The 20,316-nt window shown below is 45.4% G+C and overlaps 1 protein-coding gene across 1 annotated transcript in view; it reads right to left on the bottom strand.

Annotated features, from left to right (window-relative positions):
* Nucleotides 1-4,402: 4,402 nt before the first annotated feature.
* Nucleotides 4,403-20,316, bottom strand: part of efnb1 (ephrin-B1) — a 57,765-nt gene continuing 41,851 nt past the window's right edge. Inside the window, exons 3-5 of the mRNA XM_053428951.1 lie at nt 16,756-16,848; nt 11,153-11,266; nt 4,403-8,743 (exon numbers count right to left, since the gene is read on the bottom strand). Coding sequence (XP_053284926.1) covers nt 8,352-8,743; nt 11,153-11,266; nt 16,756-16,848 — 599 coding nt within the window. The 3' untranslated portion in view covers nt 4,403-8,351. The remainder of the gene's footprint in view (nt 8,744-11,152; nt 11,267-16,755; nt 16,849-20,316) is intronic.

The raw sequence follows: 20,316 nt of genomic DNA on the forward strand, positions 1-20,316 counted from the left end.
TTCAATGTACTCAAATTTTGAACGAAAATTCTCTGGTTCAACTGTGTTTGCTCAGTTTTCTCAGGTTCTCATTCAACATTGTTAAACCAAATATCCTGAGAATTTTGATCAATACTCTCAAGTTTTCATTAGCACTTTCATAGTATTGTTAAATATCTATATTTCAATATTATTTAGTTTTTCTGTTATTTCAATATCAGTAATAGTACATTTTAGGCTCATTCAACATTTCATTTTTTTACTCAGTATATTTTAATATCATAATTTATAAGTTCTATGACTTTAGTTAAGTTCTCAGGCTTTGCCAGATGCACTCACTGACTTCCCTGTCCTTCACCTGGCTGTCAGTCACCGGAGGCAAGCAAACACACAAAAAGTTTCAAAAGCATCAACAACGTCTGAAGGAAAATCAGGCCATTGCTCTAAAGCAGCAATGTGTTTCTGTATTTGCAGCGGTGACTCTTTGTAGTGTTAAACATCAAGAGCAGTGTGAGTGAAAGGGGAGAAATGAGAGAGACAGAAGGATGCAAAGCTTGGAGGCATAATACTGTAATTGGAAAAGTGTGCAAATGCGTTTCAGAGTCATGTTATATAAATGGCCAGCAGAGATAATGCCTGAGATTCGAGGCATGGCCTAATTGAGAGTGTGAGATGGAGGCGGAGCGGGGTGGTTATGCTGGGGGGCCAAATGAAGTGTGGGTTTTAAATTGGGTGAGGGGAATCTGGATGGAAATGGGACATTTTCAGAGATGTGGCAGGAAGGCAGAAAAAAAGAGAGAGAGAGAGAGTGAGAGAGAGAGAAAGAGAGAGAGCCTTAGAGCTGTTTCCCTTTAAAGTGGCGGACAGAAAGAAAGAAAGGGAATAATTCCCACTTTCTTCCTTCTTTGGTCTCCACACCTGCGACCCAGGAGCCAGGCGCCCTGGGTGGAGTGTGTGTGTGTGTGTGTGTGTGTGAGTGTATGTGTGTGTGTGAGAGCCTTTTTACAGTTTTTTTTATGTGTGTAAGTCTCTTAGGTTCTCTCACCCTCTGCATGATTGATGAGTCTCGGTCCGACCTGGATCCCTGCCACGGCCCCGGCGTGATCAGGCATGTTCTGTTCATAACAATGCTATCAATATGTGGCTGAGGGCTCTCTCTCTGTGTGTGTGTGTGTGTGTGTGTGTGTGTGTGTGTGTGTGTGTGTGTGTGTGTGTGTGTGTGTGTGTGTAATGAAACATAAAAATGAGGCACACAATCACCCAAGAGAACCACAATGCTTTGGTGGACTCTCCATTTCCTGCCCCTTTGACAGGTTAAAGAGGAACATTGTTTAGATATGGTTTCCCCATTGATTGGAATTTGGATCCCATTAATTAGCCCTTTCCTGAGCGATCCATATGTTCCTGCCTGACTAATGAACTCCCCCTCTCAAGTTTTTTTCTTCTCTCCGTTTCCGTCGCTCCCTCCCATCTCAGGTTTCCTCTGCAGCACTGTGATTGACCAAAAATCGGCTTGATATTTGATGAGCAGCATTTGATGAAAGGCATTAGTGGGCCTGCATTATTTATGAACGGCGAGTGATGCATTAACTCATTAAATATGTATACGTGCATTACATGAGAAAGAACATGTCCCGTGGCATGTCATATTGATTATAGTGTGAGTTACGGGGCCCCCTGCATGATCCATATGAAAAAACATTACAGGAGATGGCTTAAGAGCCGGATTGATGGCCGCTCCCTCCGGGCGCGTGGTCCCAGTTGAGAAGTTGCAGTTTCAACTTGCTTCACCAGATCAAGGGGAGCGTCTGCACATGCAGCAGATTTCGCGTGGGAGAGTGGAAACAGTGCCAGCTCGCCCTGTCACAGGAATTGTATTGTACCAGCGTTATTGAATTATTTCCCTTATCTGGTTATCGCTTCACATCTCCCAATGACAACTTTATTTTCTTCACAAGTTCCTCCGGCCCCGTTGGCCTCGTCAGGACAGGAAATGACCTGCGGTTCCCAGGCAGTGATGAAGCGGCCGACAAAGTGATAAGTAAACTATGCTAATGCACAACCAGTTGGTGAACATCTGAGGCGAGCAGCCACCCAGTGCAATCTCAAATGAATTACTCAGCTAAAAAGGAAAATCATTAATCTTTGCTGCCTCACCTGACAAGACCCTGCATGTTCTCATTTAGTTTACATCACTTTGATTGTAATTACAGCGCTGGCCACAGCTATGCATTAAATTGACTACAATTTTTTTTGCATAGCTTAAGAAGAAAGTTCAGAATCCTGCTACAAATAAGAAATGAAAGTTTGCTTTGCCTCTTAGGACTAGTGGACTTTAAGCCTGATTTGACACTTCAGTCTATCCCTGTTGTTCCCGGTTAGAGGCCAATTCGTGATTATTATTTACTTAAATAAATTATTATTATTTACTTTGTGTTGGGGGTTCATGAAACAATCTTAATGCTAACGATTGTGTCTAAACCTCCTCAATCTCGAAATGTTAGATATTTATGATAATCGGCTCCAACTGAATACTGAGCAAACCTGCAATTGTCAATGAGATCGAGCCGGGAAGCTTCAGCCATTACTTGATTCAGAGTTTTTGTCTTTGTTTTAGTTTTTTTGCTGAATAACAGAACAAGTGCAGCAAGCTGACAACACTGTTCCTCCTCCATGTTTGTTTTTCTTCTGAAGTCAGGTTTGATCAAGCAAGTCTTTGGAATCTCTACTGTGAAATCTTTTCCTACAAACGACAAGTGTGTGGATTCATGTTCTGGTCAAATCACCTAGTGTGTGTGTTCTGTACATTGTAATATTAAACACTGGTTGATTCAGTCATTATGTCTGTGGTCTCCAACATTTTAAAAATTTCCTAAGAGTTGAAATTCCTCTAAAGTGCACCAGGCCTTAAGAGACCCCTGCACTGATTTGCTTCTTTTCCGCATTACAAACTGATCCAGGAAAAAATAAAAAAACAAGCTTCCTTGGAATTTCTTTTCCACAATTAGTATTCATGATCACGGAGGAAAACAAGCGTAAGTTAAATTGTTCCCAAGCCACCTCAAGCTGCTGGCGGCTGTTCCTCTCCCAGGTGACTCGTTTCATCTACAAAGACATGTGAGCCACCATGTTGTACAAGTGAGAGAAAAAAAGAAAACAATGTGGGCAATTACACATGTTCACATCCAGTGAAAACTCAGGAGGGTGTTTCTGCTGCAATTTAAAAAATGAACTGGAGACTAAATATGCAAATGAGGTGTAGTTTAATCTCCAAAACATACACCATGTAAATGGACAAGAATTAATGCCCTTGATCATTGAGTATATATATATTTATGCATATAATTAAATAGTTTAACCCCTGAACTCCTGGATAAACTGAATGTACAGCTGATGTTTGATTTAATTAGGATCTAGAGGATGCAAACAAAAAACTTCAGGAGCAAAAATAATAACAAAAAACATTATTATTATAAAATATACTTTGCTGCAACATAAATATTTTTTCCCTATTTTTTGTGATGATGACTCTCGTAGAACACAAAAACCCTGTGGCGTTTTTGAGCACACACACACACACACACACACACACATAAAGACAAACACAAAAATAACATGCAGTCAAAGTAGCTCAGTGGGGGGAAGGTTTTAATAAATCCACAGTAACGTGGCTCTATGGGGGCGTCTCGGGACCGGGCCAGGAAACCAGATGAGCGTACCTGCCCCCGGGGCTCCGAGACAAACAGCCCGGGTGTGGGGTGAGAGGGATTGGGGAGGGGCTGGGGGTGGGGGGGGTGGCAGTGAAGCCACAGGCCCATGATGTCTCTCATTGCCCCTGACTTCTCTCTCTCTCTCTCCCCCAGCATCAGTCCCCTCTGCTCACTTCATCAGACGCACAAAAAGCCCACAGACCCTCTGATGTGTTTGTCAGAGGAAAAAATGCCCAATCACTTTAATAACATTTCATGCCATCTCCGCTTTCACCAAGGACTTTGGAGTTTGTGCCTCTCTCAGTTAAACGCAGACTGTAATTTCAGACAGAACGCAATGGAAATGCCGAGTGCAGCCAATCAGATTTAATCATGTATGAAGAAATGTAATTTTGGAGGACACCAGGGCAGAGCGGGCTGATACGGGTATTAGTCACTATGCAAAAAGGCGTGTCCATACTCCCGGAATATGAATTTATGAAGCCTGCTTGTGATTTCAATCTGACTAATGTATCAGAACAAACCCATCTGTGCAGCTCTGACCCCTGAGGTGAGGGAGGGGGGGGGGGGGGGGGGTGCTGTGAGAGTGGGCGGCTGGTTTATGCTCCCACCATGAGCTAAGGTGGTCAGTGACATGGGAAATCAAATCTTGTACCCGCATTTGTGAAGCTCAAAGGAAAAAGACACAATGAAAGAAGAAACTCTCCACACACTTTTTCCATGGGAAAAATTTTATTTATCAATAATGCGGATGTTTCCAAACTGGTGGAACGTTATATCCATTGTAGCTGGTGCCAATAGGTTACGCTGAGAAGCGGCGAAAAAAAAGTGAATGGCAAAAAATAAAAGAAATAAAATAACAAAACTTGACAGTTATGATTCAAACAAAGGGAAAACAAATTCAACAGGTTTTTGCTTACACATGCACATTGAAAAATAATACTGTGGCTTTGAACAATAGCAGAAATCAACCTACGGTGTGACTCAGACCATGAGCGACCGACATCCTTGTGCTAAATTAGGAAAAAGAGAGATGACAAAGGAGGGGGGCGGAGGGAGAGAAAGCGAAGGAGAGAGAGCAACTTTAAAACAAAGGACCGCCTGGGAGATAATGAGTGGTGTAAACCGGATGATTTATTGGCGAGTGCAGCGGTCACACTCTCATACGTGGCCCCCTTTTTTCTATGTTCCTCTCCTTTTCTCCCCCCCTCCCGTTTGCTCTCTCTCCGTCTCTCTCTCTTCGTCTGGCCTTATTAAAAATGGAGAGAAGATTAATCATTGTGGACCAAAAATGTTTTTGTTACATCTCATAATGGAGTGGAAGGTGTGGGTATAGCTCAAAGGCAGTGGAATAACACAGTCTTCATATGCAGAGTTGGGTGCTGTCTCCAACAGGGAAAGGAGCTCTTATCATTATCATGACTTCTCCATTTCAAAGCTGCTTCCGTCCTGAACAGTTTCTGAGCAGCTAGGATCCTGTTGAATGGCGATGTTAAAACTCTGAACCCCCGGGTTTTTGTGTTTTTCTCTTTTTTTCTCTATAACACGTGTGGTAACAAAGACTTTTTTGACAATACTGGACACTGCAAATCAAAAGACAGCTCGTGTGTCCGTTGCAATAATCGGTTTTAACCCTAAAAGAAAATGAAATCAAATCATATTGCAAACAGAGACAAAAATGCAAGGATTCATACAAAACACACTTTTAAAAAGACAGCTATTTACAAACATCCTCCATTACAAAAATCTAATCTTAAATTTTTTTTATGAGCAGTGTTCAGGTGAAATTACATCTTAAATTGGGCTCTATCCATATATTTACATTTCTCAGATATCTCCTCTTGAGTTTGTTTTTTTCTACCCCCCAAATTTGAACAACGTGAAGTGGTCACGAGAATGAATGAAAATGAGATATGGTTTGTGGTAATTTGGTAATGACTCCCTTGGCTGGTTTAGGTGAATGGATGCGCATCGGCCCGAAACAAAAATATGTGATCTGGATGTGTTTCACAGAGGGGCCGCCGAGGGCTGCATGCTGAGTTAAAACACAGGGCCGCGAGAAGCACGAGCATCTGCTTAGGTTGTTAACTCCAAGGTTAACGACACGAGAGAAAAGCTATCGGAGTCTTCCCCGAGTCTTCAGGCTGGGCTGCTCTTTTTTCTATCCCAGCAGTGTGTGTCTGCGGATGGCAATAGTTTGTGGCAGCGGATGATAGGCCCCCCTCCGCCCGGTGAGTAAACATTCACCGGCAGTGCGACCGTTTGACTGGAGATAAAAACCTGAACCCGTCAGTCTCGGTGTGCCGGCGCGTGTGTGTGTGTGTGTGTGCACATGGGCATCAAACGTCAGCTCGCGTCTGCATGCTGAGGAATGGCCGCTCTTATCTCCCCCTGCTCTCCTCTCACACATCATTAGGCGGGACTGCGGCGCTCCGCACTCTGGCAGCCACACTGTCGGAGAGCGCTCCACCTTCCAGGCCCCGAAACAAGTGTGTTCAGCGGCGAGACCACAGAAGCTTCCACACACACACACACACACACACATATATACACCTACACACACACGTGGAGGGAGCAACTGCGAATTTAAGCACATGTAAGCACATGTAGAAGCACCTACATGTTCACACAGACAGATTCAATCACCTGCCGTCCCCCACCTCCCCCCTCCCCCCCACACCTAAAAGGGGAGCTTTTAGTGTGCACACCTCCGGCTGCAGTAAATCCTGCCTCGGTGCCGCTGCCCTGGGCTGTGTGATAGCTGAGCTGCAGTTCCCTCGGCCGGCTGAACACCTTGACTGAGGAATATTCTGCACAGCATTTTCCATTCACAGCACAACTGGTGAGAGGATGAAAAAAAAAGAAAAAGATAATAAAGAATGTTAAACTACCCCCCACCCGCCCCCACCCCCTTCACCCCACCTCCCATTCCCACTGCCATCTTCCCTCTCGGGTTAAAGCCAAGTCACAGGAACATTTTCTCCTCATCCCCCCCTCGCTCTCTATCTCTCTCGCCCTCTCTCCCTCTCTCCTCCCCGGCTGGTGAGTGTGGGCACTGGAGATGGCACATAGATTAGTCACATGCTGGCGACACCACTGACTGCACACTCCACTGACTCATCCACAGATGGCAGCCAATTGGCATCGGACAATAATGCATCTCGATGTTCCGCCGCGGCTCGCCATCCAACTTTATATATAGGGCATCCTTACCTATGTAGGCCAGCCAATCAGCGGCGAGCACCCAGCCTACGTCCCACCTCGCCTAGCAGCAGGCATGCGGCGAACCATTTGATCCTAACACTGTAGCACCAGAAGCTGGAACAAACAAATATCAACCTGCCTGCTATTTTTTTTTTTTTTCAAAGCCTGAAAGCTCATCAGACACACACACGCGGAAAAAAGCGAAAACCTTCAGTTGACGCCAGCCAGAGCGTTAGATTGGTGTTGTGAGATCTCAGGCATGTCTGTCTCTTCAGAGTGTTAGTCTGTCCGTCTTGTTTTTGAAGCGCACGATACAGTAACTTACAGTTTTACCCCTAAGCCAATAAGTCTGCCCGGATACTAGACTGGTCTAGACATGTCAAACACAAACACACACACACACACACACACATATACTCCCAGGGGACACAGATACACACAAGTAGGTCATAAATACCAGGGCAATGGTAAAGCTCCCATCAGACCAGTGGAGAGGGTAGTATTCCCAGGAGCACACACATGTACAAATACTAATATACACGTTCACGTACACACCTCGACTTCAACAGTCCAGGGCAAGGTCATAATTTTGGGGGAGGACAAAGATTGAATGCAATGGATGACGTGGGTGAGTGAGAAGATGGGGGGTAATAACGATGATCTATTCAACTCTATACATTGTGCACTGGTAGGAAAAGTCTAACAAAATACAACTGCTTTGTGAACTGACGCAGGGTTCGAGGAAATCCTCCATCAAAAATAGTAAGTAAGGCAAACATCAGAGGTGCGAAGGGAGAGGAACACATCATTTCACACACTGTGTCTGATACCTGAGCTATCTGGAGAGTTTCCTGGTCCAGCGCGGAGCCCTGACTAACACACACACACACATACACACACACACACACACACACACACACTCTCACACACACATTTTATGCTTGCACACACAAACTGCAGGCTGAGTGGCGTTTGGGGCCTGTGTCTGCCCGCTCCTGGCTATGTGTGCTCGGGTGGTGTGTTTAATTGGGTGTAGCACAGACTGTACTTCAGGGAACTGAGATAAGTTATATCCTGCCCATTAAAGGGGACAGCAAACTAGGAAGCTAAAGTTCCATCTGTTGGTTTGCTCCAGCCCTGCCCCCCTGTTGGCGCACAGCAGGGAGACGTAGAAGTCGGGAGGTGAAGGGAGGAGGAGGAGGAGGAGGAGGAAGAGGAGGGTGGGGATTTTCAGACAAACCCAAACAAACAGAATAAACCTCTCATCAGTCAGCTCACAACCCCGCTGGTTACTGGTCAGTGTGTGTCTCTCCAGATTTGTGCAGCAGGTGGTAGAAATAACAGGGGCTTGCAGAAGCATCAAGTCCCCAGAATGCAAAGGAAGGTGTTCTTCCCAGGAACATAAATCAAGCGCTCCTCCTTTCTCTCTCCTGGCTGTCGCGGGCTGTGCGGAGCATGTCAGACTTTGTAGTAGATGTTGGCGGGGCTCTGCGGGGGCATCTCCTGGACAATGTAGACGGGGTGGCCATAGTCGCCGCTCACCTTCTCGTAGTGAGGGCAGTAGTTGTTCTCTGTCCGCAGCGGAATGATGATGTCGCTGGGCTCAGTGCCAGCTGTGCCCCCGGGCATCTTGGGATTGGACAGCGTGCTGAGCGACAGCGCCGAGGGGCGGGGCTGGGAGTGGGCGTTTTTCCTAGCCCGCTTGCGCATCTTGATGAGCAGGATGACGAGGAGGAGGATGAGCAGGAGGAAGATGATGCAGCCTGCGCCAATGGCGAGGAACAGGCCCATCTTGGATCCGAAGATGCTGTCCGAGTTGGACGAGGAACCCTGGTCCTGATTCATGGTGTCTGGAGAGAGAAATAAAAAGATCCAGGGGTTAGGGTCTGCGTATGAGTTATAATGGGGGAAGGGAGGGTCAGAGAAGGGGGGGGGGGGTCATCGTCAATTTATTTCTTCTAAAGGAAGAGTCGTCCAACTTTTGTGAGACCGGGAGAACGTCTTTCTTCTCCCCATATTTCTATTTTATATCTCTGAGATTTATTACATGACAAAAAACCTCAAATAGGTACATCACAGTGATGGTTTTCACGTGTGCCATGAAGCTCCAGTTTGCCATATGTAGACAATATGGGCCGGGATACAAAAGCCCTGCAGCAGCGTCGCCTGTTCTCGTTTCGCTCATTTGGCAACTATTAAAACAGTTTACTTAGCGGCTCTACATTTGCAAATGGAACGTGAATGAACTGTCACCGTTTGTTTGAATAAATATTTTACTTTGAAACATTGCAGAGAGAGCACTGGATGGTCCAACAAAAACATTTTCCGATCCCTGGGGATGTCCTCGGTTTTCATGGAATAAAAGTTACGATTTATCAACAGCCTTTCCGGCAACAGTAATTTCCATACAGTTCCTGAGAGACTTCTAAACAATCAGGAGGATAACAACATTTACAGCTAGTTAGTCCTGACATATCTAGATCTTACTGCTGTGGTACTAAATCAACTCTGATCACAGCCCTGTTTGTTGTTAGCTCCGTGCGACTCAACAGTCACATTGATGTAAATCTAATTGAATCAGCTCCATCAAAACAGCCTCCGAATGAAATCTGCAGTCGTCACTCAGCATAGCAAAGATTCCTGCTCCGATAGAGACTCAACCCGTGGCAGGTTTTTCTGGACATGTCGGGGCCACGTTCGGGCACAAGCCAAGTGAGATATGAAGGGTGGAAAAAAAAAAAAAAGAAAATGAGGACGGCATATCGGAACATCTGATTTTATTTATCCTTTTTGTCTGAAGGGCTTCGGGACGGTGGGGGGGGAGGGGGGGTTGTGACTGGATGGGAAAGAGAATGACGGACTCCTCCAGTGACTGAAATCCGAGAAGAAGCAAATCTGTTTTCCATGTATGCATGCAGCTGCTGCCAAAAGAGCAGGACCCCCCCCCCCCCCACACACACACACACCCCCCACCTCCTGCCAGCACCACCTCTTTACTGTCCATGACCCCTCCACCACCACCACCCCCACCCCTCACACACACACACGCACACACAAAAGCCTCATTCCTCCAGAGACCACCCTCCCCACTAATGACTGTGTCTCCGCACTCCGCTGACCACTCTGCACTTAACCATTTCTTGAGAAGGAGGGGGGGGGGGGGGGGGGGGACTCTTCGCCTCACGTCTTATCACAGCCGTAATGACATCACTGAAAGCTACCGATTCCAGTCTTATCGGTGAAATCAGAGGCGCGAGGAATTCTCGTACGATCTGGGCAGCGGAGAGAGGGAGCGGGCTGGAGAGAGGCTGTCAGAAATCTCATTCCTGAAATATCAGCCTCCTCAAAAAAAAAAAGAAAACGACGCGTCCTTCATTCCACCCTCCACTCCTTCACTTGACATAATCACTGATCTAACAATGGTCGACAGGTAAAAGCCCGAGAATATGGGGGGGGGGGGAAAGTAACATTTGGAAATCTTTTTATAGAGGAAACTAATGTCAAATAAGCAATTATTAAATGAGGACGGCTTATCACATTGAGACAGGCAGAACGGTCTGTACTGGGAGGAAGTTTGCGGCAAAGTTGTGGAGTAAGTCGAAAAGTTATCGGGGGAGTGATTTAAGAAAAGAAAGAAGTTGTTCCTCTTGTGGGAAGCAGCTCTGAAAGGTGCCGGTGAAAACAGGAAGCAAAGGAGGGCCCAGAGCCTCCAGCGAGGCGGAGCTGACTCCTTCACTTATCTCCGCTTTTAATCCTCATCGATCTGCAATTCTAATGAGGTTTGAAAACGATATTTAATAAAGCGGTCTAACTGCACGTCTCCTTTGGGAACAGAACAACCTATGTGTACAGTATAAATAAGTAAAGTGAGTCAGGGTGAGCTGTGTTTGTTTTGGGTGTGGTTGCAGATTGTTTAACTGCAAACCGCATTTTGTTGAGTGTTATTTTATTCTGTACAACGTTGTTTTTTTTTACACCCATTCTCGCACATTGACCCACAGCAATCAAAAGAAACGCCCCAGGCATGAAAGAGCCACATGAGAGAATGCTTACTTTGGGTGAGTCAACTGTGATTTATATTTTCTCCTTTTCAGCTTAATGTGATTAATTATTAGCGGAACCCTTGGGGCTGTGAATATTCATTTTTTTCTTTACATTTCAAAAAAACCTTTATCTTGCTAAACTATTTGTAGTGTAGAACTCCTTCGGAGGGTCTCAGGAGGCGGTCGGTGGGCGGAGTGTGTGGTCAATCTGCTCACCAGGGTTTCCTGGCATCTCGGGCCCCCCTTGGTCAGGTGGGCGGCTGGGACTGGACTCCGGTATGGCGTTGTCTTCAGGAGTCTCTGGCGCCACGGGATTCACCGCATTTGGAACTGCAGAGGAAAACAAAAAAAACAAAACACACACAGAGCGTGAGCCTTGGCAAGATGTACGCATTGAATTACAACGACTCGTTCCCCTGCTTCGGCGAGGGTTCTTTTTTTATTATCTTTTGATATATCACTTATACGTAAGAAGGTAATCTTTGCTTGTGTTGGAGGCATTTCAGAAGTGAAGATGAAAGCACAAAATAGAGGAAAGACAAGTTAGCAAACGTCTGTGAAACACGCGGGTATCCCTGTCCTGTCGTAAAAAATGAGCTCACATCCGCATCAGCAGCTCCTTCAGCAAACACTCAGACAGGCCTTTCCACCGCTGACACATTCATGAGACTCACACACACACACACACACACACACACACACACATACACGTGCACACATATATGCACACACACCTAGAATATACTTACAATACACTTAGGCATGGCAGAATGAGGGTAAAGTAGTTATATATTAACTTTTTATTGTTTTACATTATTCATCACGTTAAAAGGCCATAATATGCCTTATTTATTGCTCTGGCTTTAACTCTGGCACACTTTTGAAGAGGAGAGAATAGCAGGACATGCAGGAGGAGGAGCGGGAGACGAGGAGAGGAGCAGAAGCGGCGGGGAGGGGGCTGCACGCGCTCTGAGGGCAGCGCAGAGGAAACAGACAGTTTATCTGTCTGTCTGTTGTGATTTCAGCACGTGCACTTTGAAGTCTTTGTGCGGTAAACACTGGTGGGTCCGCGGCGTGGCTTTTTACGAGGGCAGGGCCGGCAGACGGACGGCTGTTCTGAACTATTACAGAAGCCGCTCAGATGGAATCCACAGCACGCTATCAGATGCCTCTCCTCTATCAGGCCTTATCTGCCTCTGCCCAAAGGCCTGCTCAAGGCGTGTGTGAGAGAGAGAGAGAGGAGGGCGTGTGGGGAGGCAATTTACATTTGAGTCCCTCGTGGCAAGTCTGTGTGGCCGTGCATGAGCGCTGTGTGTGAGAAAAGGGCCTGACAGTCTAGCAGTATATTGGCTATTTCCATCCCCGGGTCTGGCCGAGACTTGTCGAGAGAAATGATTCGGGTGTGGGACGTCTGGCAGATTGAACACCAGACGAGAGAGAGGGGGGAAAAGACAAAGAAGGGACACCAATTCATGGCCGTATCCACTTCTCTGTGACTGCAACTACACTTTGATTTACAAACCGATCTCCTCTCCTCGACCTCTCTCGCCCACGTCCAGACCACCACTCAGCTCCGTGCTGATTGCAGCAGCCCTGGCGAATCCAGCCAGGAGCTGTTGTGTGCCGTCAATAATTGATGAGGAAAGACAGGAGTGAGAAGAGGGAACATTCACGCATGGCAGAGGATATGAGCGGACACAGTGATCTGATTCACTCCTTACACATAGGCCGAGGCTGTGCGTCAACCTCTGAGCATGTGCGCCGAGCGTTTGTAATGTTCTGACCCATTTTTTTTCAGTGTGTGCTGCTGACATTTCCCTTAGCTATGCAGACAGCGACTACCTCAGAACTGCCAACCCGCCAGAAGGAGGGAGAAGGCACGCAGGGGGAGGGAGGGGGCGAGCGAGCGAGGGAGACAATGATCGAGCGACACGGGAGAGAGACAGATATGTTGGGAGAGGGAGAGAGAACGAGGAGAGAGAGGGGGGGGGGAGATATGCGTGCGAGGCAGTGAGTCAACATATTTCTAATGAGCACAGTGACATGATGTGCAGGAAGAGAAAGAGAGTGCTGAACAGAGCTGGATGTATTAAATATGGGCTCCTCGTATTTCCCTTTCATTCAGCTTCCCTTCCTTTTTTTACATCACCTCCTCTTATGTAAAGATAAAAGATGGGACAGGAGGCATTTAAAAGCACAATTATACATCGAAGCGTCTGGGCGCGTGACTTCCTGCAAACGCGCAATTCTGCACGATTTTCAGCCGGGAGAGTCGCCACGATAAAATGCAAATGTAACATTAAGAGAATGGGAACATATTGCATTCTTCTGATGATTCGAAAAATTGTAATCCATAGTGCAACGTGCAAAAAAGTGGACATATGGGGAGATCTTGGGGACTTGGCTGCAGAGAGAGTTGGCACTCAGCTCCAGAGACAGAGGAAATGTGGCTTAAACACAATACCATCTTGGGTCAGAGCCGAGCAGGGCCAAGTTGTGTGTGTGTGTGTGTGTGTGTGTGTCTGTGTGTGTGGCAGTAGAAAGTAGGTCTAATAATACTGCATATAAGAGCTATTTCAGTTGTTTAAGGGCCTTTTGTCAATACATTGATTTAAACGTCAGATAATCAGCCCTTCACAGTCTTCCGGAGGCCAAAGTGATGTCTTCAAATTACGTCTTTTTGTCTCACCGACACTCCAGCAGCCAACTTAAATTCAGTTTATAATTAAATAATGAGGAAAGCTGCAGATTTTCACTTTTGGAACAAGCGAGTGTTTGCAGTTTTTTGCTTGTTAACGACTCAGTGGTATGGATGACTATCTAATGAATTTTCTGTCCACCCTTTTGCCAGTTAATCAGCAAATCTGTTCAGCACTTGCAGCTCTAATGGTGCCTTCATAATTTTTTCAAGAAAAAAAAAAATCCCCATGACAGTGTCCGCAGCAGTTAAATCAAGGTTTCTGTCAATTTCTCTAATTTCTCAGCGCCCATTTTCAAATAATTACTGGGTTGGATGGGCACATGATGCGTAAAGGATTCCACCCACAGAAATAGATTAAGTACATATATATAGATAAGTAGCAGCAGCTGGGTCGGCAGCATCTTTTCTAACAAGGTTTTTAGGGCACGTTGATTGTGATTGACAGCTCGCTTCAGAACGCTTTGGGGAAACGAGAGCACGGCGCTGGAGAAGCTGAGGAGCAACCGGCAGCCACAGAAACACACACACACACACACACACACAGAAGCTGAGAGGAACTTTCCTAGAACTTTCCTCAAATAAGACGTTTCCTTTCAAACTTATTCTCACATGTTCGGGGAGTTGTTCTTCCTCCCAGGTAATAGGTTAGTGCACGAGTGTGTGTGTTGTTGCCTGAGTTTGTGCAGCCGTGTTGTGATTTGCCGATGGTGGTACAGCCCCGGTGATGTCGGCTGCTCTAATTGACCTACATGGGAAGATAACGCGATGCCTGTCTGTCTCGGAGATGGCTGGTCAGGTGTTTTTCACTGGATCTGCTGAATTTGTTCCAGCTCAGACCTTGCTAGCATCAGCAGCTTGTTAGCTTCTCTTCTCCTACTGGCTGCCAGGATACGCTGCTGTCATCCGACTAGCCAACAGTCAAATATTGGCACACAATTTTGAAGGCATACCCACCGACACACACACCGACACACACTCACATACACTTAGAAGATTTCTCAGCGAGTTCCCAGTTTGTTTTTGACAAGTTGAGATCCAGCTTAAAAGCGGGAATCATCACGGCAGGCAGATGTTCCTCTCAGATGGTTGGTGTCAGTTTCAGTCAAAACAACCAAACTAAGGAAAAGGCCCAGTGTTTACAGAGTAACACATCTGTGTATTAAAACCTGTCAAAACCAGGATATGGATGTCCACAGATTGAACTTAACTGGATCTAAAAGTGAAATGCCCGATGCAAACCAAATGTTGTGTCCGAGGATATCTAAACAAAGCTAGTTTGTTTACTTCCAGCATTTTTTTGTTCGACTTAACCCGACCGGGCACTTTACATTCCTGTTTCCAACACGTTCTGTGATTACTAGAGTCAGGCGGAGGAACATCTGACAAACATCACAGGAGGAAGTCAATCACTCATGTCTTATTTACGTGTCATTACTTAACGATCTACAATATTTGTTTGACTATGAAAAGATTTGATTCAAAACTCGGGTAAAGCCAATAGAGTTGGGGAATATGGAAACAATCTCCTATCTAAATATTTGTAATTTTTTAACAGCCTGATATGGAGATAGATCATGATTACATTGAGAAACCAGTCAGATGGGCCTGTTGTTTCATGACAAACATGTGAACCCAAACAAACAGTTCACAAGTTAGAGTGCTTCATCACAGTGGAGCCAAAAAAAACCTCCAGTAAATCCAATAGTGCAGTCCATGAAGCAGAGCTGCTTATTGATCTGCAGCATCGACTGCAATGACCTAACACAACGAGAGCCGTCACAGGGACAGTGACCTCTGAATCAACAGGGTGGTCAGACACTTCTCAACATGTATATCATCACATAACCCAAATAGAAAGCTGATTTCAAATATTTTCAGGTTGAACTATTATCATTTGTGTGTTACATGTAATATATAATTTTATTTCATTTTACATTGTATTATTTTATATCATTGTATTAGGAATCAAATACACAATTTTTAAACCCAATTCTTCCTATGTATATCCTGAATATACAATACAAATTATTAAAAATTATATAATATTAAAATATAATATAAAAATATATATAAAGTAAATATTTTATATCCAACTATGAGGTGCTGGAATTTGTAGTAACCACACATTAGGACGTTTTAAAGGTTGTTTTAATGTAACTTTAACTCAAACATTTCAGTATAAGATAGTTGTAATCATATAAATCATGTTCTATTACTTTATATGAACATGGGGAAGACGTTGAAAATATTAATTGAATTGATTGTATTGTATTTATTAAGGACGGGGGCTTACAATAATTAGGTCAATGTCTTTATGTTTATACAAACCAAGCAAACTCTTTGTTTGTGTTTTTGTTTAAAAGATTTAGACCCACGTGTGTGATTCATTTGTACATTCGTGTAAACAGTTAATAAAAGATTTATTATACACTGGAGGGATTTGTTTGTGTGTGTAATTATATGTCATTAAATTTGATTAAAGCATTACTATCTGTTATCAATTCCTCCTTTGTAAACCGGTTATACTGGTTTATCAGGCCTCGGGAGAGAAGTTCAAATGTCGACAACTTCCTGTTGACAATTGTTTTCCCCAGAGGTTTGAAATCACCACGTTTAGAAAAGCATGGTTAGTTTGGACATTATTGGCTGTTATTCTAAACACAGTCTATATAGTGATGTTCCCCATATCACAATGTGAGGACTAAGATTTTTGTGTAAATTTTACAAACAGTATATTAAGTGCAAAAAATGCTAAATTGCCCATAAACTTTGTTTATATATCATTTTATTGAATAATTTAAGCCCATCATTGTGACGTGACCCCAGTGAAAGTCACAGAACTATGATGATGATTTATCCCCTCCGCCCTTGGTAATGGCACTACAGAAGTCATATATAAAAAAAAAAAATTAAAACCCATCAGCGCCTGTGGCCTGCTCATTTCATAAAACGCAACTTCAAAGTTGTAGAGAGCAGGTCCCGTCAGAGGCTGGTGGCGAACAGAGTCACGCTAGGCACACATGGCGATAAATGAAAATGTCACACCAAAGTGAAACATGGCTTTAAGGCAGCGGCGGCAGTGTGTTGTGTTCTGCATGTGAGGTGAGCGCACATTTACCTTGTCCGACTTTCATGATGACTTTCATGGATCGGCTCTTGCACGCGCCCCCCTCGCGGTTCTCCAGGGTCTCGACTGTGCCATTGGAGGTTGCTGGTGGAGGAGGAGGAGGAGGAGGAGGGAGACAAGAAGTGATGGAGGGTGAAGAGAGGAAGAGGAGCAGCAGAAGAAGAGGACAAAGAGGAGGAGAGAAGATGACACATTGGTTAATGAGCACGTCCATAACGCACAGAGCTAATCAATATTTACGACAAGCGCTGATTAGCTGTTCCAGTGATTAGCCATTCTCTCCCTCAATCAACCGCCAGCTCCTCTCAACGGTATCTCTCATTAACACAATAAAGTGAAGTCAAATGAATGGAACAACATTAGAGCCTGCTGAGGGAGGTTGGGCGCTGAGGTGGAGAGGGGCAACATGGTCAGTCCTGTGTGTGTGTGTGTGTGGGTGTGTGTGAGCGAGAAAGAGAGAGAGCGAGGGAGTGTGTGTTTTTCGGCCTGTGCATAGTTTAGCAGTGAGACATGGCAGCGAGAGTTCCAGCTGCTTGCCAAGTCCTCGAGTCGCTTACTCCCTCTGAGCCACATGTGTCATTACTTGCTGGTGGTGCTGAGAGCTAAATGCCTCCCTTAATGTTCGTACATACGTGTGTGTGTGTGTGTGTGTGTGTGTGTCCATCCATTGCTATATTAGAGCGTGTGCGTGTCAGCTCCTTCCCATTCGTTTTAAAGTGTGCGTTCTGCTTTGACTTGACAGAGGAGCTCAGGGTCGAGGGTTGTTTATTCAATGTCACATTCACTTCAGACGCTGCGACACAATTGGCTGTCTATTTAGGGATCCTGATAATGACCTAGGGAGACAGAGTGTGACTCTGACCTTTACACTGAACGTTGTTAGTGTGTTTTTGTGTATGTGTGTGTGTGTGTGTGTATATATTTATATATATGTGTGCGTGTGCGTAGGCGTGCGCCTGTGTGGGCGCATGCGATGGCAGCTCTAATTTTGGAATTCCCCAAATGCTCTCCATCTCCGCTTAGTCTGCTGTTCTAACTCCCTTCCTCTGAAATGCTTTTGTTTCTCTTCCTCATATCATCATCCGTCTCGGTCGCTCCCTCTGTCTGTTTTTTCGCTGTGCTATTTGGCTTTACCCCTCCCCTTCCCTCCCTCTTAACTCAATGACCATATCCCTGGGTGATTGCTTCAGATGGCACCCTCATTATGCTGAGATAGTCTTAGAGAGGGTGCTTATCTGATGGTGACAAGGAGAGGCAGACTGGCCTACAGGCGTGGGGGGTTGCGTGGGACCAAACATTGCCCCACAATCATCAGCAAACTGTACATCTGTACGTGTGATGCAGGGATGTTTGTGTGTGTATTTCCTTGCTGTGAACTGACGCTGTCTGGAGCAGTGTTGGAATCCGGCTGAGCAGCGATGGAAACGCTCATCTAGTTGATTCATGCCTTGTCATGCCTAAGTATTATTAACGCTGACATTTTGTTGCCCTGTGGGATTTCTGCTTTGTGCTCGGGTGAAATGGAAGAAAACTAAATAATGAATTGCACTAATGTTATGTTACATTATCAGATCATGCCCGGGCTCTAAATTACAAAGCCAACCACAGACATATTGTGAGTGCGGCCGGAGTACGTGATAATTTGTGAAAATGATTGTGATAACATCGTGTCAGGAGCCATTTGGAACCCCACCCCCCCCCCGCCCTCTGCTCGCTGTAGACTCAACATGAATGAGCAAACCGGACACTGAAATATATCCGGGGAGGGGCCGAGCCAGAGCTGAGCGCAGCAACACACAGATTTCAAATTTACGTGGGGCATTAATGTGAATGAACACTCAAGGCTAAGTGCGTCTTATGATTTATGTAAAGTCTGTGCCGGGAGCATGTCTCTGCTGAAGGGAACATTGAAAGACAGCGAGGTGAACAAGCCCGTTTCCAGTCTTAAAGGCGCACGGGCTCCCGGCTGGGGCGGCCCAGATGCTGCCACGCGGGCTAACCTCATCCTGCCATTTTCCACCCAATTTCCCCCTCTTCTTTCAATTTGAACATTTCCAGGGCAAGGTTATCCCAAAAAAATAAGCTCTTTGAAGATCCGGCTCAAAGGCGCTCGAATAATCTGACTAAGAGGGAGCGTCATGCTATGAATTTTATATCCACTCGGGGAGAGCAGATCTTCTCCGTGTTAACTTACTTCTGTCATATGAATTAACTTTCCCTTCAGGCTCCTGGGTCCCTGATGTGGCACGTTGATAAGTTGGCCCTCGGAGGCCTCTGTTTAGGCTAACAGCGGAAAGCGACCTCGATTTATAAAGACATGATCACTCTACATGTTGTTTGTATCGAGGCCACTTAAGATGTCAAATAATTCAGGGCCTTTCACTGTACTGTTGGAAATTCTTAATCCGATTAACCGTGTCCAATCTTAACCACGTTTCCTTATGTGAATCCATCTTTTAAGAACTATTCAAGATGGAAATCGGCCTCAGACATAACTGCTCGGTGCATTAGAATGCCTTGTTTTTAAAGAAAATTGCAGTCTGTTGAGTAGCATGCGCTCCTGTGTTTGTCATTTTAATCCCTGTCTGATATCAGTGTATTTACATCTAGCATGTCAGAGATCACTTTTAAAAAAAACGATGCTTTGCCATCCGGGCTTCCATACCTACCAACTCCATAACCTTCTCCACAACGACACTCTGCCAGCATTTTTCTTTTAATCTGAAAGCCTTTCACTCACTCTATCTCCCGTTTCTCTCACTCTAACTCCCTCTTGCTCTCTCTCTCTCATTTCATCCCCGCACCCTAACGTTAATCCAAATCTGGATTTCCAGATATTAAAAGGCCATTGGGTCATGTCATGTTATGGAAAGCGGAAACTGGGGAATTGGGTCTTCCTGTGTTCCTCAGCGGAGATAAAAACACGAGGGGATAAAGCGACGACAGGACGAAGAACAAAGAGAGCCCGTCTGCCGCTAATGATTTACTGGAGCAGACCGGTTGAATGTTAGTGGTCCAGAATACCGAAAGAACCGGTCATTGCACGAAGGAATGTTGCCTCTTTTTTTTTTTATAAAGCGGTCGGCTCCAAAGAGAAGGTTTTGTATGATTTAGGGCCCTTTTTGTGGGTGTGGATCATTGGCCGCAGAGTGACTAGTGGGAGAACAAAAGATCTACAGCTGCTGAAGTCATAAGAGAAACCAGGTGCCAAATGTTGATGTTGGGAAATATCTACAGTACAAAGTATCAGCCAACAGAGAGCCGTACAAGGGAAGGAGCTGGCTCGCAAAAAAACGTTCCCGTTCCAATACTTCACATGCACCACTACTGCTAACACATTAACATATATTTCTGAATGCACACACCGACATGCACACAAACGCACACGGATTTCACAAGGACGTGCGGGGCAGTGAGTGGAGGGTCCCCCAGGTGCTCCGAGGAGGAGAGTGGGAGACGTGTGAGAGGAGAGATGGGGGGCCGACTGGGCCGAGACGACCCAATCGAAGGCGAGGAGTGCGATGCGGTGGTCTATATTTATTCTCAGGTCTG

Source organism: Pleuronectes platessa, chromosome 8 (assembly GCF_947347685.1).
Source record: "Pleuronectes platessa chromosome 8, fPlePla1.1, whole genome shotgun sequence".
NCBI classification, from domain to species: Eukaryota; Metazoa; Chordata; class Actinopteri; order Pleuronectiformes; family Pleuronectidae; genus Pleuronectes; species Pleuronectes platessa.